This window comes from Culex pipiens, chromosome 2 (assembly GCF_016801865.2).
Source record: "Culex pipiens pallens isolate TS chromosome 2, TS_CPP_V2, whole genome shotgun sequence".
NCBI lineage: Eukaryota > Metazoa > Arthropoda > Insecta > Diptera > Culicidae > Culex > Culex pipiens.
The window spans coordinates 97,029,004-97,045,697 of record NC_068938.1 but is presented as its reverse complement, the minus strand read 5'-3'; the positions used below and the strand labels follow the sequence as shown (position 1 = coordinate 97,045,697).

The 16,694-nt window shown below is 34.6% G+C and overlaps 2 protein-coding genes across 3 annotated transcripts in view; one reads left to right on the top strand and one right to left on the bottom strand.

Moving 5' to 3' along the window:
* LOC120416601 (SH2 domain-containing protein 3C) overlaps positions 1-16,694 on the bottom strand; it is a 103,144-nt gene that overhangs the window by 80,906 nt on the left and 5,544 nt on the right. Inside the window, exons 2-3 of one of the 2 annotated variants that reach the window (XM_039578392.2) lie at positions 8,178-8,315; positions 1,029-1,169 (exon numbers count right to left, since the gene is read on the bottom strand). In XM_039578392.2, coding sequence (XP_039434326.1) covers positions 1,029-1,169; positions 8,178-8,315 — 279 coding nt within the window. Of the gene's footprint in view, positions 1-1,028; positions 1,170-8,177; positions 9,090-16,694 lie in introns of those variants that run through there. The other variant, XM_039578391.2, reaches the window with a different exon arrangement.
* LOC120416602 (uncharacterized) lies at positions 1,234-1,902 on the top strand. Its single transcript, XM_039578396.2, has 2 exons — positions 1,234-1,631; positions 1,692-1,902. Exons 1-2 carry the CDS (start codon positions 1,308-1,310, stop codon positions 1,806-1,808), a joined length of 441 nt encoding a protein of 146 aa, XP_039434330.1. The 5' UTR covers positions 1,234-1,307; the 3' UTR covers positions 1,809-1,902.

Here is a 16,694-nt window from a genome sequence, read left to right as displayed (position 1 = left end):
GTAAGTCAGATCTTTAAAATTCTTACTCCACCTAAAAGGTCTTTTCATATGCTTGCTTAAAAATATATATAACATGTGAGGGTTTCATGAAAAAACCACCCTTTTTACCATAATTTTAGTTTAATATGGAACAGTTTTTTTAACATAACTTTTTAAACACATGATAAAACTGAATGAATTTAAATAGCAACTTAGGGGACGTTAAGACGGATCGATTAAATCCATTCCGGCCAAAATCGGTTGAGCCTGTGACGAGATATTCCAGTGACATTGAATTGGTACACATGTCTACATACAGCCAAACACACAGACATTTGCTCAGCTGGTGATTCTGAGTCGATATGTACAAATGAAGGTAGGTCTAGGAGGTCTAATTAAAAAGTTCATTTTCCGAGTGATTTTATAGCCTTTCTTCAGTAAGGTGAGGAAGGCAAAACCTTCCCAAATCTCCCCTACCGACAATCATCATCCTAACTTTGTAATTGGAAAAGAAGTGAGAACTCGGGAAAGTTCCCTCTGGCCGCTCCACTATCAGCCCGGGCCGATCTTGATTTCGGTTCCGTCCGGGGCTCGTTATCACAGCGGGCCTTCACGCGCGCGCCCGTGTCCGCATCTGGCTTGTTCATCTCTCGCACAACCGAGTCCGTTCTCCCGGGGTGTGGAATCATGGTTTCGACATCGTCCCATCCAGAAATGGCACTCGTGCTGAGCACACCCGGCAATTAAATTAGTGGACAGGCCAGCGAACTTTTTACTTCTCATTCCTGGTGGGGAAGGGGGAGTCACCCGGAGAAGACGTGACAAATTGTATTGTAGTGTTTGTTGCGTAGCTTATGGACGACCACAATCCAACTCTATTCACGCGGGAGAAATTGGTTTTGGCCACCGAGGGTAAATCCAATTTGCAACCTATTTGTGGCCAATGATTCGCGAGTCCCCCATTTTTTGTTTAGTTTTGGAGGGGTCGAACCTTGTTTCAACCATCTATGGTAGTGGCGCATTAGAGGAGCCGTTTTTTGGCAACTCACCTGTTGATGGGTTCTCCCGCAGTGCTACCAGGCTGCTGATGATCCGCGCTCGGTGAGCATTGTTGCGAATACCCAGCTTCTTGATGTCCGCCTCGCTGTAGTACAGGAAGTCTTCGACGCCGTTGAACTGTTTGAATTTGTCTGAAAGTGGCAGTAACACGAGAAAACAAAAAAAAATACAAAAAATAAAACAGAAATCACCGAAATTAAACAAGAACGCAGTAACCCTTTGCTATTTAAAAATAACCAACTGTCAGAAATCAACGCCCCTCCCAAGACATGGGAATCATGGACTTCCACTGGAACTACCTAACCTCCCAGGACGGAACGGATTTAAACCCATGGACGCATCTGTGGCGGAAGGCAAGCTACTATTACGCCCACGATCAGCAGTTTTGGGCCATCGCTAATGCACTCGTGGTGGTGCTGACCGCCGTTGGAGTGCTTCTGCTGGCGGTGCTGGTCAACTGTGCCAGGAGAAAGTTTACCGAAATTACTACGCTGGAATCGGAGCAGCAGCAGCAGTTGCGGCTGGCCTTGGATGTGGTTAAATTGTTAGATGAAAATCGGACGCATTTGCAGGAGATTAGTGAGGCGGTGAAGGTAGATGCATGTAATGAAGTAGCATTGAGAAACTAAATTAATATGAATTTTATTTTTAAGAACCACGCTGTTGGAGGTGCTGAACAGCCAGTAATGTCCAGAACATCAGCCGGATTACAGAATCAAAGGTTATCACATGGTCGTGCTATTATGGAGCATTCGGAAGTTACAGGATGAAAATATTCAGCAAAGTCTTATAAGATGTTATTATCAATATGTGCTTATTCATTTGTCAATCTGTATATATTTAATAAATCACTATAAAGATTCATTACTGTTTTTTCAAAAACGCACATATTCAAAAAATATCATTTTCAGTTGTTTTTTTGCAAGCGTCAGCGTGATAATAAATATAAAAAATATTTAGGAATATTACAAAACGTCCCAAAACAAAATTTCAACATATAGCGTATTCTGCTCACACCAAATGACAACGACCATTGGAGTAAGACGGATATATTGCATTTTTTTCACATGTAAGCATTTTTCTAGCGTTTCTCAATGCTGTTCGCAATTTTTTTTTTTATTTTTTGATTTCGATGAAGCTTTGTCTACCGATTTCTTATGTTTAAACTAACCATATTGCGTCATTGATTTTCCATTCAAATTTAGGGAGTGTCCATACAAAAGAACTATGAAAATATTCGGACTATTTTTTTTTTGAAAGTTATGATTTTTTATTTAACAGTCGACTCTCTGGTTGTCAATATCCAAGGGACCGTCGAGAAAGAGAATCATCAGTTTAAAGAACGATGCAAAATGAAGACTTTATTGAAAATATGTTTTTCTTGATACCCAGCTATGGGAGAGAATCATGGTAACATGCAGTTTGAAGGGACTGAAGAATTCATCGATATATGGAGCAATATTGTTATCAAGAAGATCGACAGCCAGAGAGTGGACTGTACAAGCGGAAGGTTTAGAGATAAATCCCAGTCAGTTATATTTAAATTTTCGACTAGAACAGTTCTCTAGAAAAACGAATGGCATCAAGTGAGATTCAAACTCACACCTTTGGATTTGCTGTCAGACGAATATGTAGTTTTCCTAATTTTCTTTTTTTCTAGGTTATACAAATGATTAAAAAGAAAATTCAGTAATTCCCCACGAAAACAGCATGATTTTAAAAAAAAGTTCTGGGGTTATAACTTGATATCGCAGCACATTATCAATACTTCACTTAAGCACTTTTCTATTCCGAGTTCTTTTTTACACCCAAAATAGTTTCTCCTAAATCATAAATCTATTCGTCCTTCATGTTCCATACCTCAAAAGCTGGCACTTTGATCCACTAAAACATATAAAAAATCTAAGAAGCAAAAGTTCTTCAAAATTGATAAGTAAACCTTTCTAAAGATATGGGGTCTCGAACGTTTTTTCAAAACACTATTTTATGGACAGCCCCCAAATTCAATACGGGAAAATCAATTATGCAAAATGGCTTATTTGGACATAATGACTAAAGATAAAGAAATTTTTTTCTAGGATGGAGTAATTTTCACCTTTCGTTTATGTTCTGCCAACTCACACAGTGTTTACCCCGACCCCTCTTCAATGTGCGTGAAACTTTGTCCCAAGGGGTAACTTTTTTCCCTGATCACGATTCCGAGGTCTGTTTTTTGATATCTCGTGACGGAGAGAGCGACCCTCTGGGTTAATGTAGATTCAAAAAGTACATTAAACTTCCCCCAAAATTTTAAACATATTTTTTACAGTTGAGTAAAAATGATGAAAAATAAGTTTTTCGGAATTTTTAGTACGCCATCAAATCGGTCCAATTTTACATAAATGTCGCTTTGACACCAATTTTCTGTCTTGCATGTCTTTTTTCGCATGTTCAAAAATTGAAGGGGTCGTACCGCCCCTCCTTCACGATATATCAAAAAATGGACCTCGGATTCGTGATAAGGGACAAACGTTACCCCTTAAGACATAGGCAACTTTTTCCGATTTGGTGTGAGTTGGTGGAGAATCACCCTCATGAAATTGTGAAGTAACCCAATAGTAGTTTATGCAACAAGTTGCAAAAAGAGGATTTTTTAAGCACGAGTCGTACATTTATCCAACGAGGTTCACCGAGTTGGATAAATACGAAGAGTGCTGAAAAAATCAAGTTTTGCAACGAGTTCCATACAATATTTTTTGCAATTCCAAAAAACACACACTGAGTGAAATTTTGAGTCAAATTTTCATGTATTTTGTCAATAAATCGTTTAAATCAAAAAAATGTTGAAAAGTGTTACTTTTCAAAACAAGTGCTGAAAAGTTCAACTTTTCAGCACCCATTTGAGTGCTGAAAAGTAGAACTTTTCAGCATTTATTTTGAAAAGTGTTGCTTTTCGATGCTGTTATTTTTGGCACAGAAAAGTAGGCTATTTCGTCGTTCAAGAATGACAGGAAGTGAGTAGTTTCACGATGGAATTGCAAAAATGAGTTTTTTAAACGGAATCTCAACACAAAACCCATGATTACTAGGGTGACAATAAAAAATCGTCCTCAGGGATACCTTCTGATTTGATTTAATAGGCGAAAGTAAGTTACTGTGAAAATTTTGAGCGAAATTGGTTAAGGGTTGCTATGGATCGTTAAAGTTGGTCTGAAAAAATCTGTTCATGCGAAAACGTCTTCTCTAAATCGCTAATAACTCGTCACGGTTAACTCGGATCGTTTTGCGGTCTTTGACAAAGTTTTTTGTTATAAAATTTTACTCAAGAATCTCACACTTGACAATGACCCGACAATTTTTCGATTTTTTGAAAAAATCAGTATTGATTCAAAAATTCATAACTCGCTCAATGATTTTTTGCACAACCTGGAAATTTCTGAAAAGTTGGCATTTGATGTCCTCTAAAACATATCAAAAAATAAAAAAAATAAAAATAGTGTTTTTTTGCAAATCAAGTTTTAGTGACAAAAAGTTAAATAAAAAATCACAATTTTTTTTTACCGTGCATCATTTTTTTCAGTGTAGTCCATATCCATACCTACAACTTTGCCGAAGACACCAAATCGATCAAAAAAATCCTTCAAAAGATACAGATTTTTGAATTTTCATGCATCATTTTTGTATGGCCAGCTGCCAAATTTGTATGGAAAATTATATGGACAAACTAATGATGCAAAATGGCTTCTTTGGGCATACCGAAGGCACCAAAAAAGTTTCAGTCGGATTAAAAAATACAAAAAAAATCGAATGACCGAAATCTGAGAGAATTGCTCCTTAAAAAATCGACAGTTTCATTTCTTTTACCTTAAAAATCGAGTCAGGGAGTATCTCTTCAGATTTTCTAAAATTTGCCTTTTTCTGGTCACCATAATGATTACAGATTTATTCCCATCATTTGTTTTATTTTTTTATGGTAAACCTTAGACGATCATTTTTGTAGATTCTACAGTAGGGTGCCCAGAAAAAATGACCCCCTGCTCCACAAGCGGAAACGGTTTTTTGAGTTATTTTAAGCATCTGTGTAAATTTTGAGCGAAATTGGATGAGATTAACCCATTGATACCCGAGCCTAAAGTTGATAAAAAAAAATATTTGTCATACAAAAATGACTTTTTTAAATTGCTAATAACTTTTTAGGATCGAGTTTTACAGCTTTTGTATGTTCTACAAAGTTGTAGAGCATTAAATTTTCAATAAGAATCTCACTTTTGGGAATATTTAAATGGAAGCAGCACACCGTGTTGTCCAAACCGTAAGAAACTTGGGTTTTCCATACATTTTTTCGATTTTTCCCATACAAACTTCACCTCCGAGTATCAATGGGTAAATGATGACCGATTTTGCCCATGTTTGGCCCAGAGTCCTAAAATAGGCCAAGGAACAATATTCAGCTTGTGGAGCGAGGTTTTGAAAAAAGTCCCATATTCTGGGCACCCTATTCTACAGGTATCTGTTACAACCACTTCAAATTCCAATTAAGTTTCAAAATTGTTTTAAAAAATATGTTTAAAATCTATGAATTTTTAAACGTGAAAAATATTTATTAGGGTGTAACAAAAATGACTTTTTGACGGGCATTCAGGAGCTTGTATCGGTTGGCGTACTGAGTCAAAACTCCAAATATGAGCTTCATTGGACGTATCAGGAGCTGGCACTTTGCATTTGAATTTGAAATAAGATTTAACCCGTGAAATGTATTTTTTTTTCAAAAATAATAATTTTCGGGGCACATTGATCACAAATGGGTAATTCTCTACCAACTCACACGAAATCGGGAAAAGTTGCCCCGACCCCTCTTCGATTTGCGTGAAACTTTGTCCTAAGGGGTAACTTTTGTCCCTGATCAAGAATCCGAGGTCCGTTTTTTGATATCTCGTGACGGAGGGGCGGTACGACCCCTTCCATTTTTGAACATGCGAAAAAAGAGGTGTTTTTCAATAATTTGCAGCCTGAAACGGTGATGAGATAGAAATTTGGTGTCAAAGGGACTTTTATGTAAAATTAGACGCCCGATTTGATGGCGTACTCAGAATTCCGAAAAAACGTATTTTTCATCGAAACAAACACTAAAAAAGTTTTAAAAATTCTCCCATTTTCCGTTACTCGACTGTAAAAAATTTTGGAACATGTCATTTTATGGGAAATTTAATGTACTTTTCGAATCTACATTGTCCCAGAAGGGTCATTTTTTCATTTAGAACAAAAATTTTCATTTTAAAATTTCGTGTTTTTTCTAACTTTGCAGGGTTATTTTTTAGAGTGTAACAATGTTCTACAAAGTTGTAGAACAGACAATTACAAAAATTTTGATATATAGACATAAGGGGTTTGCTTATAAACATCACGAGTTATCGCGATTTTACGAAAAAAAGTTTTGAAAAAGTTACTTTTTGCGTTTCTCTTTGTTTCGTCGTCCGTGTCTGTCGCGGGTGACCATGAACGGCCATGATCGATGACGACCAACTTTTTTAAAACTTTTTTTCGTAAAATCGTGATAACTTGTGATGTTTATAAGCAAACCCCTTATGTATATATATCAAAATTTTTGTAATTGTCTGCTCTACAACTTTGTAGAACACTGTTACACTCTAAAAAATAACCCTGCAAAGTTAGAAAAAACACGAAATTTTAAAATGAAAAATTTTGTTCTAAATGAAAAAATGACCCTTCTGGGACAATGTAGATTCGAAAAGTACATTAAATTTCCCATAAAATGACATGTTCCAAAATTTTTTACAGTCGAGTAACGGAAAATGGGAGAATTTTGAAAACTTTTTTAGTGTTTTTTTCGATGAAAAATACGTTTTTTCGGAATTCTGAGTACGCCATCAAATCGGGCGTCTAATTTTACATAAAAGTCCCTTTGACACCAAATTTCTATCTCATCACCGTTTCAGGCTGCAAATTATTGAAAAACACCTCTTTTTTCGCATGTGCAAAAATGGAAGGGGTCGTACCGCCCCTCCGTCACGAGATATCAAAAAACGGACCTCGGATTCGTGATCAGGGACAAAAGTTACCCCTTAGGACAAAGTTTCACGCAAATCGAAGAGGGGTCGGGGCAACTGCTGTGTGAGTTGGCGGAGAATTACCCAAATGCATTTATTTCAACATCCGTAGCGTGTAGGCTAGATCCTTGCGCAAGTTTTCTATACATAACATTGAAGTTTCGAGAAAGATTAAAAGATTGTTATTTTTCCTGTGAAAAAAATAAAATCTATGAAAAATAACACTGACCATGAAATTTTTTTGGCAATTTCTATAGGTCAGTGTAATTAAAAAAATTAAAGATCTAGAATGTACTTTTTATTCTCAACAGTCCGGCATGATCGTAACCACAAAACCTCTTCAAGTATGGCCCAAAAATTACATTTAAAAAGGTCCTAATTTTGAATCTCGATGTAGAAGGGCCCTCTAGTACCATAAAATTGGTAGAAAAAGTTTGAGCGTCGTCTTTTTATACGAAAATAACAATATCTTAAAAACAATAGCGTTTAACTCTTGGTTCTTATCAGCCGATAAGAGCCGGTTCGACCTTCAGTACTTATTTGCATTTGAAGTATTTTTTAAATTGATTATTCGTTCGTCGCTGTGAATATTTCTTTTCCAAATTTTATGTCGTCGTCATCCCCCTCTTCCCCCTTTTCAAAATCGTTTCGAAAATTCAGGGAGCAAAACATATTGGATAAAAAAAGTTCTGATGTTATTAGAAGTCTATTCAACTGAAAACAAATTGAAATGTTTTTTTCACAGATAATAATCAAACTTAAAATGTTTGGGTTCGTTTGAAAATGCTTTGGTTTTTATAATATTCTTTTGTAGGAAAAAAATCGTCAATACTAAGATATATTGAAAGTGAATGATTACAAAAATACTGGGTTGGTGTGAAATACATTCTTGAAAGATTTTTCATTCAAATGTTGGTTGAAAACAGGTTGAGATCGTGGCATGTAATTTTTATTTTTTATTTTTAAATAAGTAAATATAATCAGACAGCCAAGATTTATGAATGTTTTAGTCAAATGGATTCAACCCCTCTTGGAATTCGCAAACAAGAACATTTTCTCTAAATTACAGGAAAAAATATCAGTTCTTCTTACCTTGATACTCGTCCAGATCCAGCCGGGTCAGCCATCCGGGCACCTCCAGGTGGGGACACGATGTTATGACCATCGAGGGGCCACCAGCATTCTTCCGGCGCCGGTTCAGCGATCCAAACTTGTGACTCCAGGAAATACCTTCAAAGAGAGACAGCGACGATGAGGCGAGCACACTTTGGGAACGAAATATCGCCCCCGAAGACCACGGTTTTGACGAGGACGGTGTTGGCTTTGGCGACGGTTGGGTCATTTTGTTCAAATGAGGATGATTCAACGATTTGTTATCACTTGAGTATGGCATTCATTTGGTTATCACTCATTTAGGCTTTTTTCACACAGTGCTAATTATAACGCTCGAAGGTCACTCCAAAACGATTTCTTCCTCGAAAAACTTCAAAAGAACTTCACGTTGAAGCCACACGATCCGTAATTAACCCCGCACCGATTCGTACTGGCGGACCTTTTGGGCACTTCTGGCACTTTCAGGCCAGAGTGCATAATCGGCAAAAAACAAACCGCCGACGAGCGCACTTCTGGCCACCACACTGAAGACTCTTGGAGCTCCAGAAGAGCGAGCGCGAAGTTTTGCGATCACGAGGAGCAACGGTAATGGCCACGGCACACTACCTCGAAGACCTGACTGCTGCAGGTACCTCCGCGGTGTTCCCGGCGCTCTCTCTCTCTCATTTGCTTCGTACCTTCTCTCTTTCGCGTAAAGCGTTTTTGCACCACTTTTTTCTGTTTTGCTTCGTCAAGCATTTTTAACGATGCGTACTGCTATCAAAATAAAGATACAGGTGATAAGGTTTCGCGATACGCGATTTTCATCCAAGAGTGGACAGTAGTCACGACTTGTGTGGAGAAATAGTAATTTCATTTGGTGGGGTTTTTTTTAGTGGTTCTCGTAAAACAATTTCCCGAGCATTTTGCCAAGCTGGTGGCCCGATTTGGGTTTAATTGATTTTGTTGACCCTCGATTGCTCTACTGGGTGGATCGTTCAAATCGTTTTGAATACAAACATGTTAATTCAGCTCTCTTAAAACTCACACTGTGAAAATATCTTCAAAATTTGGAAAAAAAATGTTCAAACTGTAAGAAACAATTTAAAATTTTAGTTTTTTTTTTAAAGATTGGTCGGTATATTATTATTTTGTTTTATTCATAGACAAATAATAAAGATATTTTTTGAATAAATAATTAGTAAATGTAACAATAATACATTTGTAAGTGATTCTGCCGAAATATGCCAAAATCGGTCTCTTCAATACGGTTATTTGATTTTGAACATTCTTCTTTTATTGAATTGAGTCCGCTGCAAATATTTTTAAAAATTTATTTCGATTCAGATTAAACTTCCAAATTTCAATTTATGATTAACATACGAATCAATTTTTAACCAACCATGATTGCAATATTTTGAAAGGTTAACAATTCAGTTTACAAATAATAATTTTAATAAGCTTGGTAGTCCAGTCAAGTAAGGGACAAACATTGTTTTGTGTACTATTTTAATTTCTCATTTTTAACACAAAAAAATGAGTTCTACTCGTCGGTAGAATATGATTGGTTGATTTCGTGTTACATTGAAAAATGCATTCATTAAATATTTCATTACCACCTTTTAGGCCACCATCTTGGAATCAAATTTATCAATTGAGCAATTCTCTACAAAACCGGCCGATTTCGACCATTTTTATTTTTTGTATTTTTTGATTTGGCTCAAACTTTGTGGGGGCCTTCCCTATGACCAAAGAAGCCATTTTGCATCATTAGTTTGTCCATATAAATTTCCATACAAATTTGGCAGCTGTTCATACAAAAATGGTACGTAAATATTCGAAAATCTGTAACTTTTGAAGGAATTTTTTGATCATTTTGGTGTCTTCGGCAAAGTTGTAGGTATTGTTAAGGACTATTCAGAAAAAAATAGGTACACGGAAAAAAAAATTTCCCGATTTTTTTTATTAACTTTTTTTTCACAAAAACTCAAATTCCCAAAATACGTATATTTTGATTTTCGAGATTTTTTGATATGTTTTAGGGGACAAAAATCCGCAACTTTTGAGCTATAGAGAAACATGGTCAAAAAATCTGCCGCCGAGTTATGATTTTTTGAAAAACTGGTGATTTTTGGAAAAAATCGAAATTTCATACATAAAATTTTTTTGACCTCATTTTTTTATGCAAAATTAAATTTGCAATCGAAAATTAATTTACAGATTTTTTGATAAAGGGCCCCGTTTTCAAGATATAGCCACCAAAAGTTTGATTTCAGCGAAATATTTGCAGTTTTTCGATTTTTAAAAATAGTGACCATGAGTGACCATTTCTAAAAATATTTTTTTTGAAAAGTTCAGAAAATTTGCTATAAAATTGTCTAAGAGACATTGAAGATTGGACCTCTGGTTGTTGAGATACAGCGGCTTAAAGAAAAAGAAACACGAAAATTGAAGTTTTCTAAGTCTCACCCAAACAGCCCACGATTTTCTAATGACGATATCTCAGCAATTAATGGTTCAATTTTCAATGTTAATACATGAAACATTCGTGAAATTTTCCGATCTTTTCGAAAAAAATATTTAAAAAAAATTAAATCAAGACTAACATTTTAAAAGGGCCAAACATTAAATATTACGCCCATTTAAAATGCTAGTCTTGATTTAAAAATTTTCAAAATATTTTTTTCGAATAGATCGGAAAATTTCACGAATGTTTCATGTATTAACATTGAAAATCGGACCATTAGTTGCTGAGATATCGTCATTAGAAAATCGTGGGCTGTTTGGGTGAGACTTAGAAAACTTCAATTTTCGTGTTTCTTTTTCTTTAAGCCGCTGTATCTCAACAACCAGAGGTCCAATCTTCAATGTCTCTTAGACAATTTTATAGCAAATTTTCTGAACTTTTCAAAAAAAATATTTTTAGAAATGGTCACTCATGGTCACTATTTTTAAAAATCGAAAAACTGCAAATATTTCGCTGAAATCAAACTTTTGGTGGCTATATCTTGAAAACGGGGCCCTTTATCAAAAAATCTGTAAATTAATTTTCGATTGCAAATTTAATTTTGCATAAAAAAATGAGGTCAAAAAAATTTTATGTATGAAATTTAGATTTTTTCCAAAAATCACCAGTTTTTCAAAAAATCATAACTCGGCGGCAGATTTTTTGACCATGTTTCTCTATAGCTCAAAAGTTGCGGATTTTTGTCCCCTAAAACATATCAAAAAATCTCGAAAATAAAAAAATACGTATTTTGGGAATTTGAGTTTTTGTGAAAAAAAAGTTAATAAAAAAATCGGGATATTTTTTTCCGTGTACCTATTTTTTCTGAATAGTCCTTAACAATACCTACAACTTTGCCGAAGACACCAAAATGATCAAAAAATTCCTTCAAAAGTTACAGATTTTCGAATATTTACGTACCATTTTTGTATGAACAGCTGCCAAATTTGTATGGAAATTTATATGGACAAACTAATGATGCAAAATGGCTTCTTTGGTCATAGGGAAGGCCCCCACAAAGTTTGAGCCAAATCAAAAAATACAAATAAAATCCATTTCCGGTTTTGGTAGAGAATTGCTCAATTACCTTAGAGCATTTTTGGGATCACATTTGAGCTCAATGGCCCAAACAAGACATCTAAAAATAATTCTTATTTGTGATTTGATTATATGATGACAGAATTAAAAGCGATTTGATAAATTTTACAAAAAAAAATTAGAAGTGAATGCAAAAGAGCTACATAGTTTTTAAAATAATTGATTTATAAATAAAATGAGGTAAATCAATTTTTCAGTTTTAAAAGTTTTTATTCATTAATACATTTTCAAGCTTCTGTCTTTTTCCCAACCACTCTTTAAAATTTCCTCATAAAATCAGGATGAAAATTGTTTCCAAATCTTCATAAGCTAAGCAAATAATTTTAAACATTCAATAATTTTATGTCCCACCAACAAAATTAGAAATCTGTATTTTTGGTTGAATTTAAATTGAAAAATCAATAAACATGATTTGTACTGTTTATTAAATTACATTGAACTCATTTTTGAACACACACTTTCATTGTGCAGTCTGTGACTGCTACGGAACACACGAAAGCCGCCCCAACACTCGTCCCACTGTTGTCCTATCATAAATATCGATAAGCGCCCGTGACAGTTCTGGGCGATGATAATAACGTTTTATAACTGCATCGGTTATTACGCGCGTCTCATCACCAGGCCGGGTCTGGCGGAGGAGCCTCGGCCGGTGGCATTTAACAGATTGTCACCTACCGGGCACCGTGTAATTTTATCATTACCTCGGAGGAGACAACTTATGCAAAAAAGGGAGTGAAAACCCGTATGGTAAAAACCGTTTAAAGAATTTTATTTGCTTTGATAATTTCCCAAAATAACCACGGTATAAAACAAACGAGTTGGGTGACTCCACCCCTTTATAGTTCGGACGTATGGTCGGTATTTATGCAAATTGGTGCACTTACGAAAGCCGTTGATTTACGTGCAGATCAGATAAGTGCAATGCGCTGTAACGCCGTGGCCCCAGACTTCAAACAGTAGCGAAACGGCCACGACTTTAGAGAGCAGGGCTATAAAGATATCGGACGGAGATCGCCCACATTGCGTTGGCATAGTCAATGAACTGGTGGTAGGTGACTTAATCGATCCAAGTCTGATGAAAGCTTATCAAATTAGGTCACTGGACCGGGGTGATCTAATGGACGGTGTGATGTGACAGTTTCGCACGATGGTGGTAGATATCGTGAAGGAATATTTAAGGGTGTCTAGGAGAACTTTTTTTATCCACGTGGTCTTCAAATTTGAATATTTTACCACAAACCCCCACACTCCCAATCATTTTTCTCCCTTTTTTATAGACTGTAGTCAAAGTTGAAGGTGAAATCACGTTTTTATACATTTTTTTTTTGTCAAAAGAAATGAGTAAAGAAGCTTAAATTATTAATCATTTAGGGCGAATGATGCTGTTTTGGCAAAATGTTATCACTAGTGTTTGATTTTGTGACAAGTCTGAGGTAAAAAGATACACAAGCGACGATGTACTACAGTATGGCTAAGGCTACCAACTAAAAGGTTTTTTCCCTTACCATACGGATTTCCGACCCTCTTCGCGGAATTTTAACAGGCCGGAATTTTTGTAGGGAATTTTTCGCATAATACGGATTTGTACGGAATTGTTATAGGACCTTTTCAATATTTTTTTGTGTTCGTGAAAACTCTGAGAACGATATTATTCGTTAAAGCAAACTTGACATTTCGTAAACTTTTAAACTAAAAAAAAATTAAGAACATAATGTTTTGATTCAAATCACGGTTTATTTTATGAATACTTTTAAACGTGCAAGTCATAAGCACTCTGATAGCATTTTGTGAAATTTGTTAGCTGTAAATACGACACAGTATCTTTTGAAGGAATTTTTTGATCGATTTGGTGTCTTCGGCAAAGTTGTAGATATGGATAAGGACTACACTGAAAAAAGTGATGCACGGTAGAAAAAAGTTTGGTGATTTTTAATTTTACTTTTTGTCACTAAAACTTGATTTGCAAAAAAAACACTATTTTTATTCATTTTTTATATGTTTTAGAGGACATCAAATGCCATCCTTTCAGAAATTTGCAGAATGGGCAAAAAATCTTTGATCGAGTTATGAATTTTTGAATCAATACCGATTTAAAAAAAAAAAACGAAATATTGGTCGCAAAATTTTTTCAACTTCATTTTTCGAAAATCAAATTTGCAATCAAAAAGTTCTTTAGTGAAATTTTGATAAAGTGCCCTATTTTCAAGCTATAGCCATTTTAGGTTACTTTTTTGGAAAAAGTTGCAGTTATTTTTTTTAAATAGTGCCCATGTTTGCCCACTTTGGAAAAAAATATTTTTGAAAATCTGAGAAAATTCCCTATATTTTGCTTTTTTGAACTTTGTTCATACGACCCATAGTTGCTGAGATATTGCCATGTAATGATTTAAAAACAGGAAAATTTATGTTTTCTATGTCTCACCTAAACAACCCATTGTTTTCTAATGTAGATATCTCAGCAACTTATGGTCCGATTTCAATTGTTAAAATATGAAACATTCGTGAAATTTTCTGATCTTTTCGAAAAAAATATTTTAGTTTTTTTAATCAAGGCTAACATTTTATAAGGGCGTAATATTGTATGTTTGGCCATTTTGAAATGTTAGTCTTGATTCAAATAAATTTAAAATATTTTTTTGAAAAGATCACAAACTTTCACGAATGTTTCATATTTCAACATTGATAATCGGACCATTAGTTGCTGAGATATTGACATTAAAAAATTATGTTTTTTTAGGGTGAGGCTTAGAAAACATCAATTTTCCTGTATTTAAATTTTTGCATGACAATATTTCAGCTAAGGGTCTTATCAACAAAGTTCCAGAAAGCGAAATATAGAGAGTTTTCTCAGCTTTTCAATTTTATTTTTCAAAAGTGGGCAAACATGTGCATAAATATTTAAAAATAAATAACTGCGACTATTTTCAAAAAAGTAACCTAAAATAACTATAGCTTGAAAACAATGAACTTTATCAAAATTTCACTAAAAAACTTTTTGATTGCAAATTAGATTTTACATCGAAAAATGAAGTTGAAAAAATTTTGCGACCGGAATGTTGATTTTTTGAAAAAATCGGTATTGATTCAAAAATCAATACCGAAGATTTTTTGCCTATTCTCGAAGTTTCTGAAAAGATGGCATTTGATGTCCCCTAAAACATATCAGAAAATGAAAAAAAAACTAAAAATAATGTTTTTTTTTGCAAATCAAGTTTCAGTGACAAAAAGTGAAATAAAAAATCACCAAATATTTTTTACCGTGTATTACTTTTTTCAGTGTAGTCCATATTCATACCTACAACTTTGCCGAAGACGCCAAATCGATCAAAAAATTTACTCAAAAGATACATCATTTTTGTATGGACAGCTGCCAAATTTGTATGGAAAAGTTTATGTACAAACTAATGATGTAAAATGGCTTCTTTGAGCATACTAAAAGCACCAAAAAAGTTTCAGCTGGATTAAAAAAATGCAAAATAACGAATGACCGAAATCTCAGAGAATTGCTCTTTAGCATAACTGTAACAGTAGCACTATTTAATACTTTTTATTTATTTAAATTAACTTGAAATTTAACATAAAGTTAAGTTTATTTTAATGTTTTTTCACTCACTCGACCTAACCGAGGCTGACCAAAACATTGAATTAAATTTGTAAAAGCCGAAATTAATTTAAAGTCGATACAATCTCGAACTACAAAACTCTCCCAAAACATTTCACCTCAACAAAAAACGATACATTTAAAGTTAAACTCATAACTCGAGCCACAAACATTCATGTTCATGGAACAGCCCAAGTAACAATTTACGTTTTAATTCACTCTGGAAGAATATTTTAAGAGTCTCTGGAAAGATTCGAGCAAAAAACCGCTTTATCCTGAAAGCAGCAATAAAGAAGAGTTAAAGCAGCAATAAGTGTAAAATGGACCATTTTAGGAGGTTGTCAAGAGCGTATTTCAGGAGAGTTCTAGAGCCAAACAGTATTGCTGTTGATTTTTAACGGACTCTCCAGATACTCTCAAGAGATCTAATAGAACTTATTCTAAAGCTAATCAAATTTGTAGCTTTATTGAAGATCTCTTGATAGCCGCAATAAAACATGATTTAAACTTTTTTATTCTTGATTAGGATAAATTATATTTTATCAAGCAAATATGGGTGCAAGATTTACTTTATTAAATCCAACTATTCTTTGAAACTTTTAACGACAAATGGTTAACTTTATTCGGTGACATGAATATAATAATTATATAAATAAGTGTTTGATTATCGATTCAATCATATTGCGAAAACCCATGCCATTAAAATTTCACCAATCAATTTCTAGAGATACCTCGAAAAAATAGACACCGCATACATTATTCTGTCAGAATAACTCTCATTGTTCATAAAATCTAAGCAAACTTTTCTTGTTTAGCTGTAATTATCATCATGGCGTCCATCTAGGTCGCTATTTTTCATTTAAACATGGCGAAATTCGTTAAATCTATTTGCTCTGACTTAAAGCTATTAGATAAACATCTTTTCTTGAGATGCTCTTGATCAAGAACAACGTTTCTTGAAAAGCTCTTGTTTAAGATTAAGCAAGGGGTTCTAGACTGGAGTGAGCTTTGACATAGTTTTAACCCAGAGTAAAATGAACAATTATGCGACCGTAGCGCATGCAAGTTTTAGCCCACTGGAGATAGATCCAAAAATCATGTGTTGGCACATTTTCGTCATTTTCGTGAATTACGAATAACGAGTTTTCGTCAAATTTGAATGAAACTAGGATTTCGTTCAGTTCACCGTTTTTATTTATTTATTACAACAGAAAAGAATACTTGTCACTTTTTTCACTTGATGATTCGGAAACGCCTTCCTATGTTCAATGCCGGAAGCTCAGAAAGATGCACAATACTTGTTTCATCACCT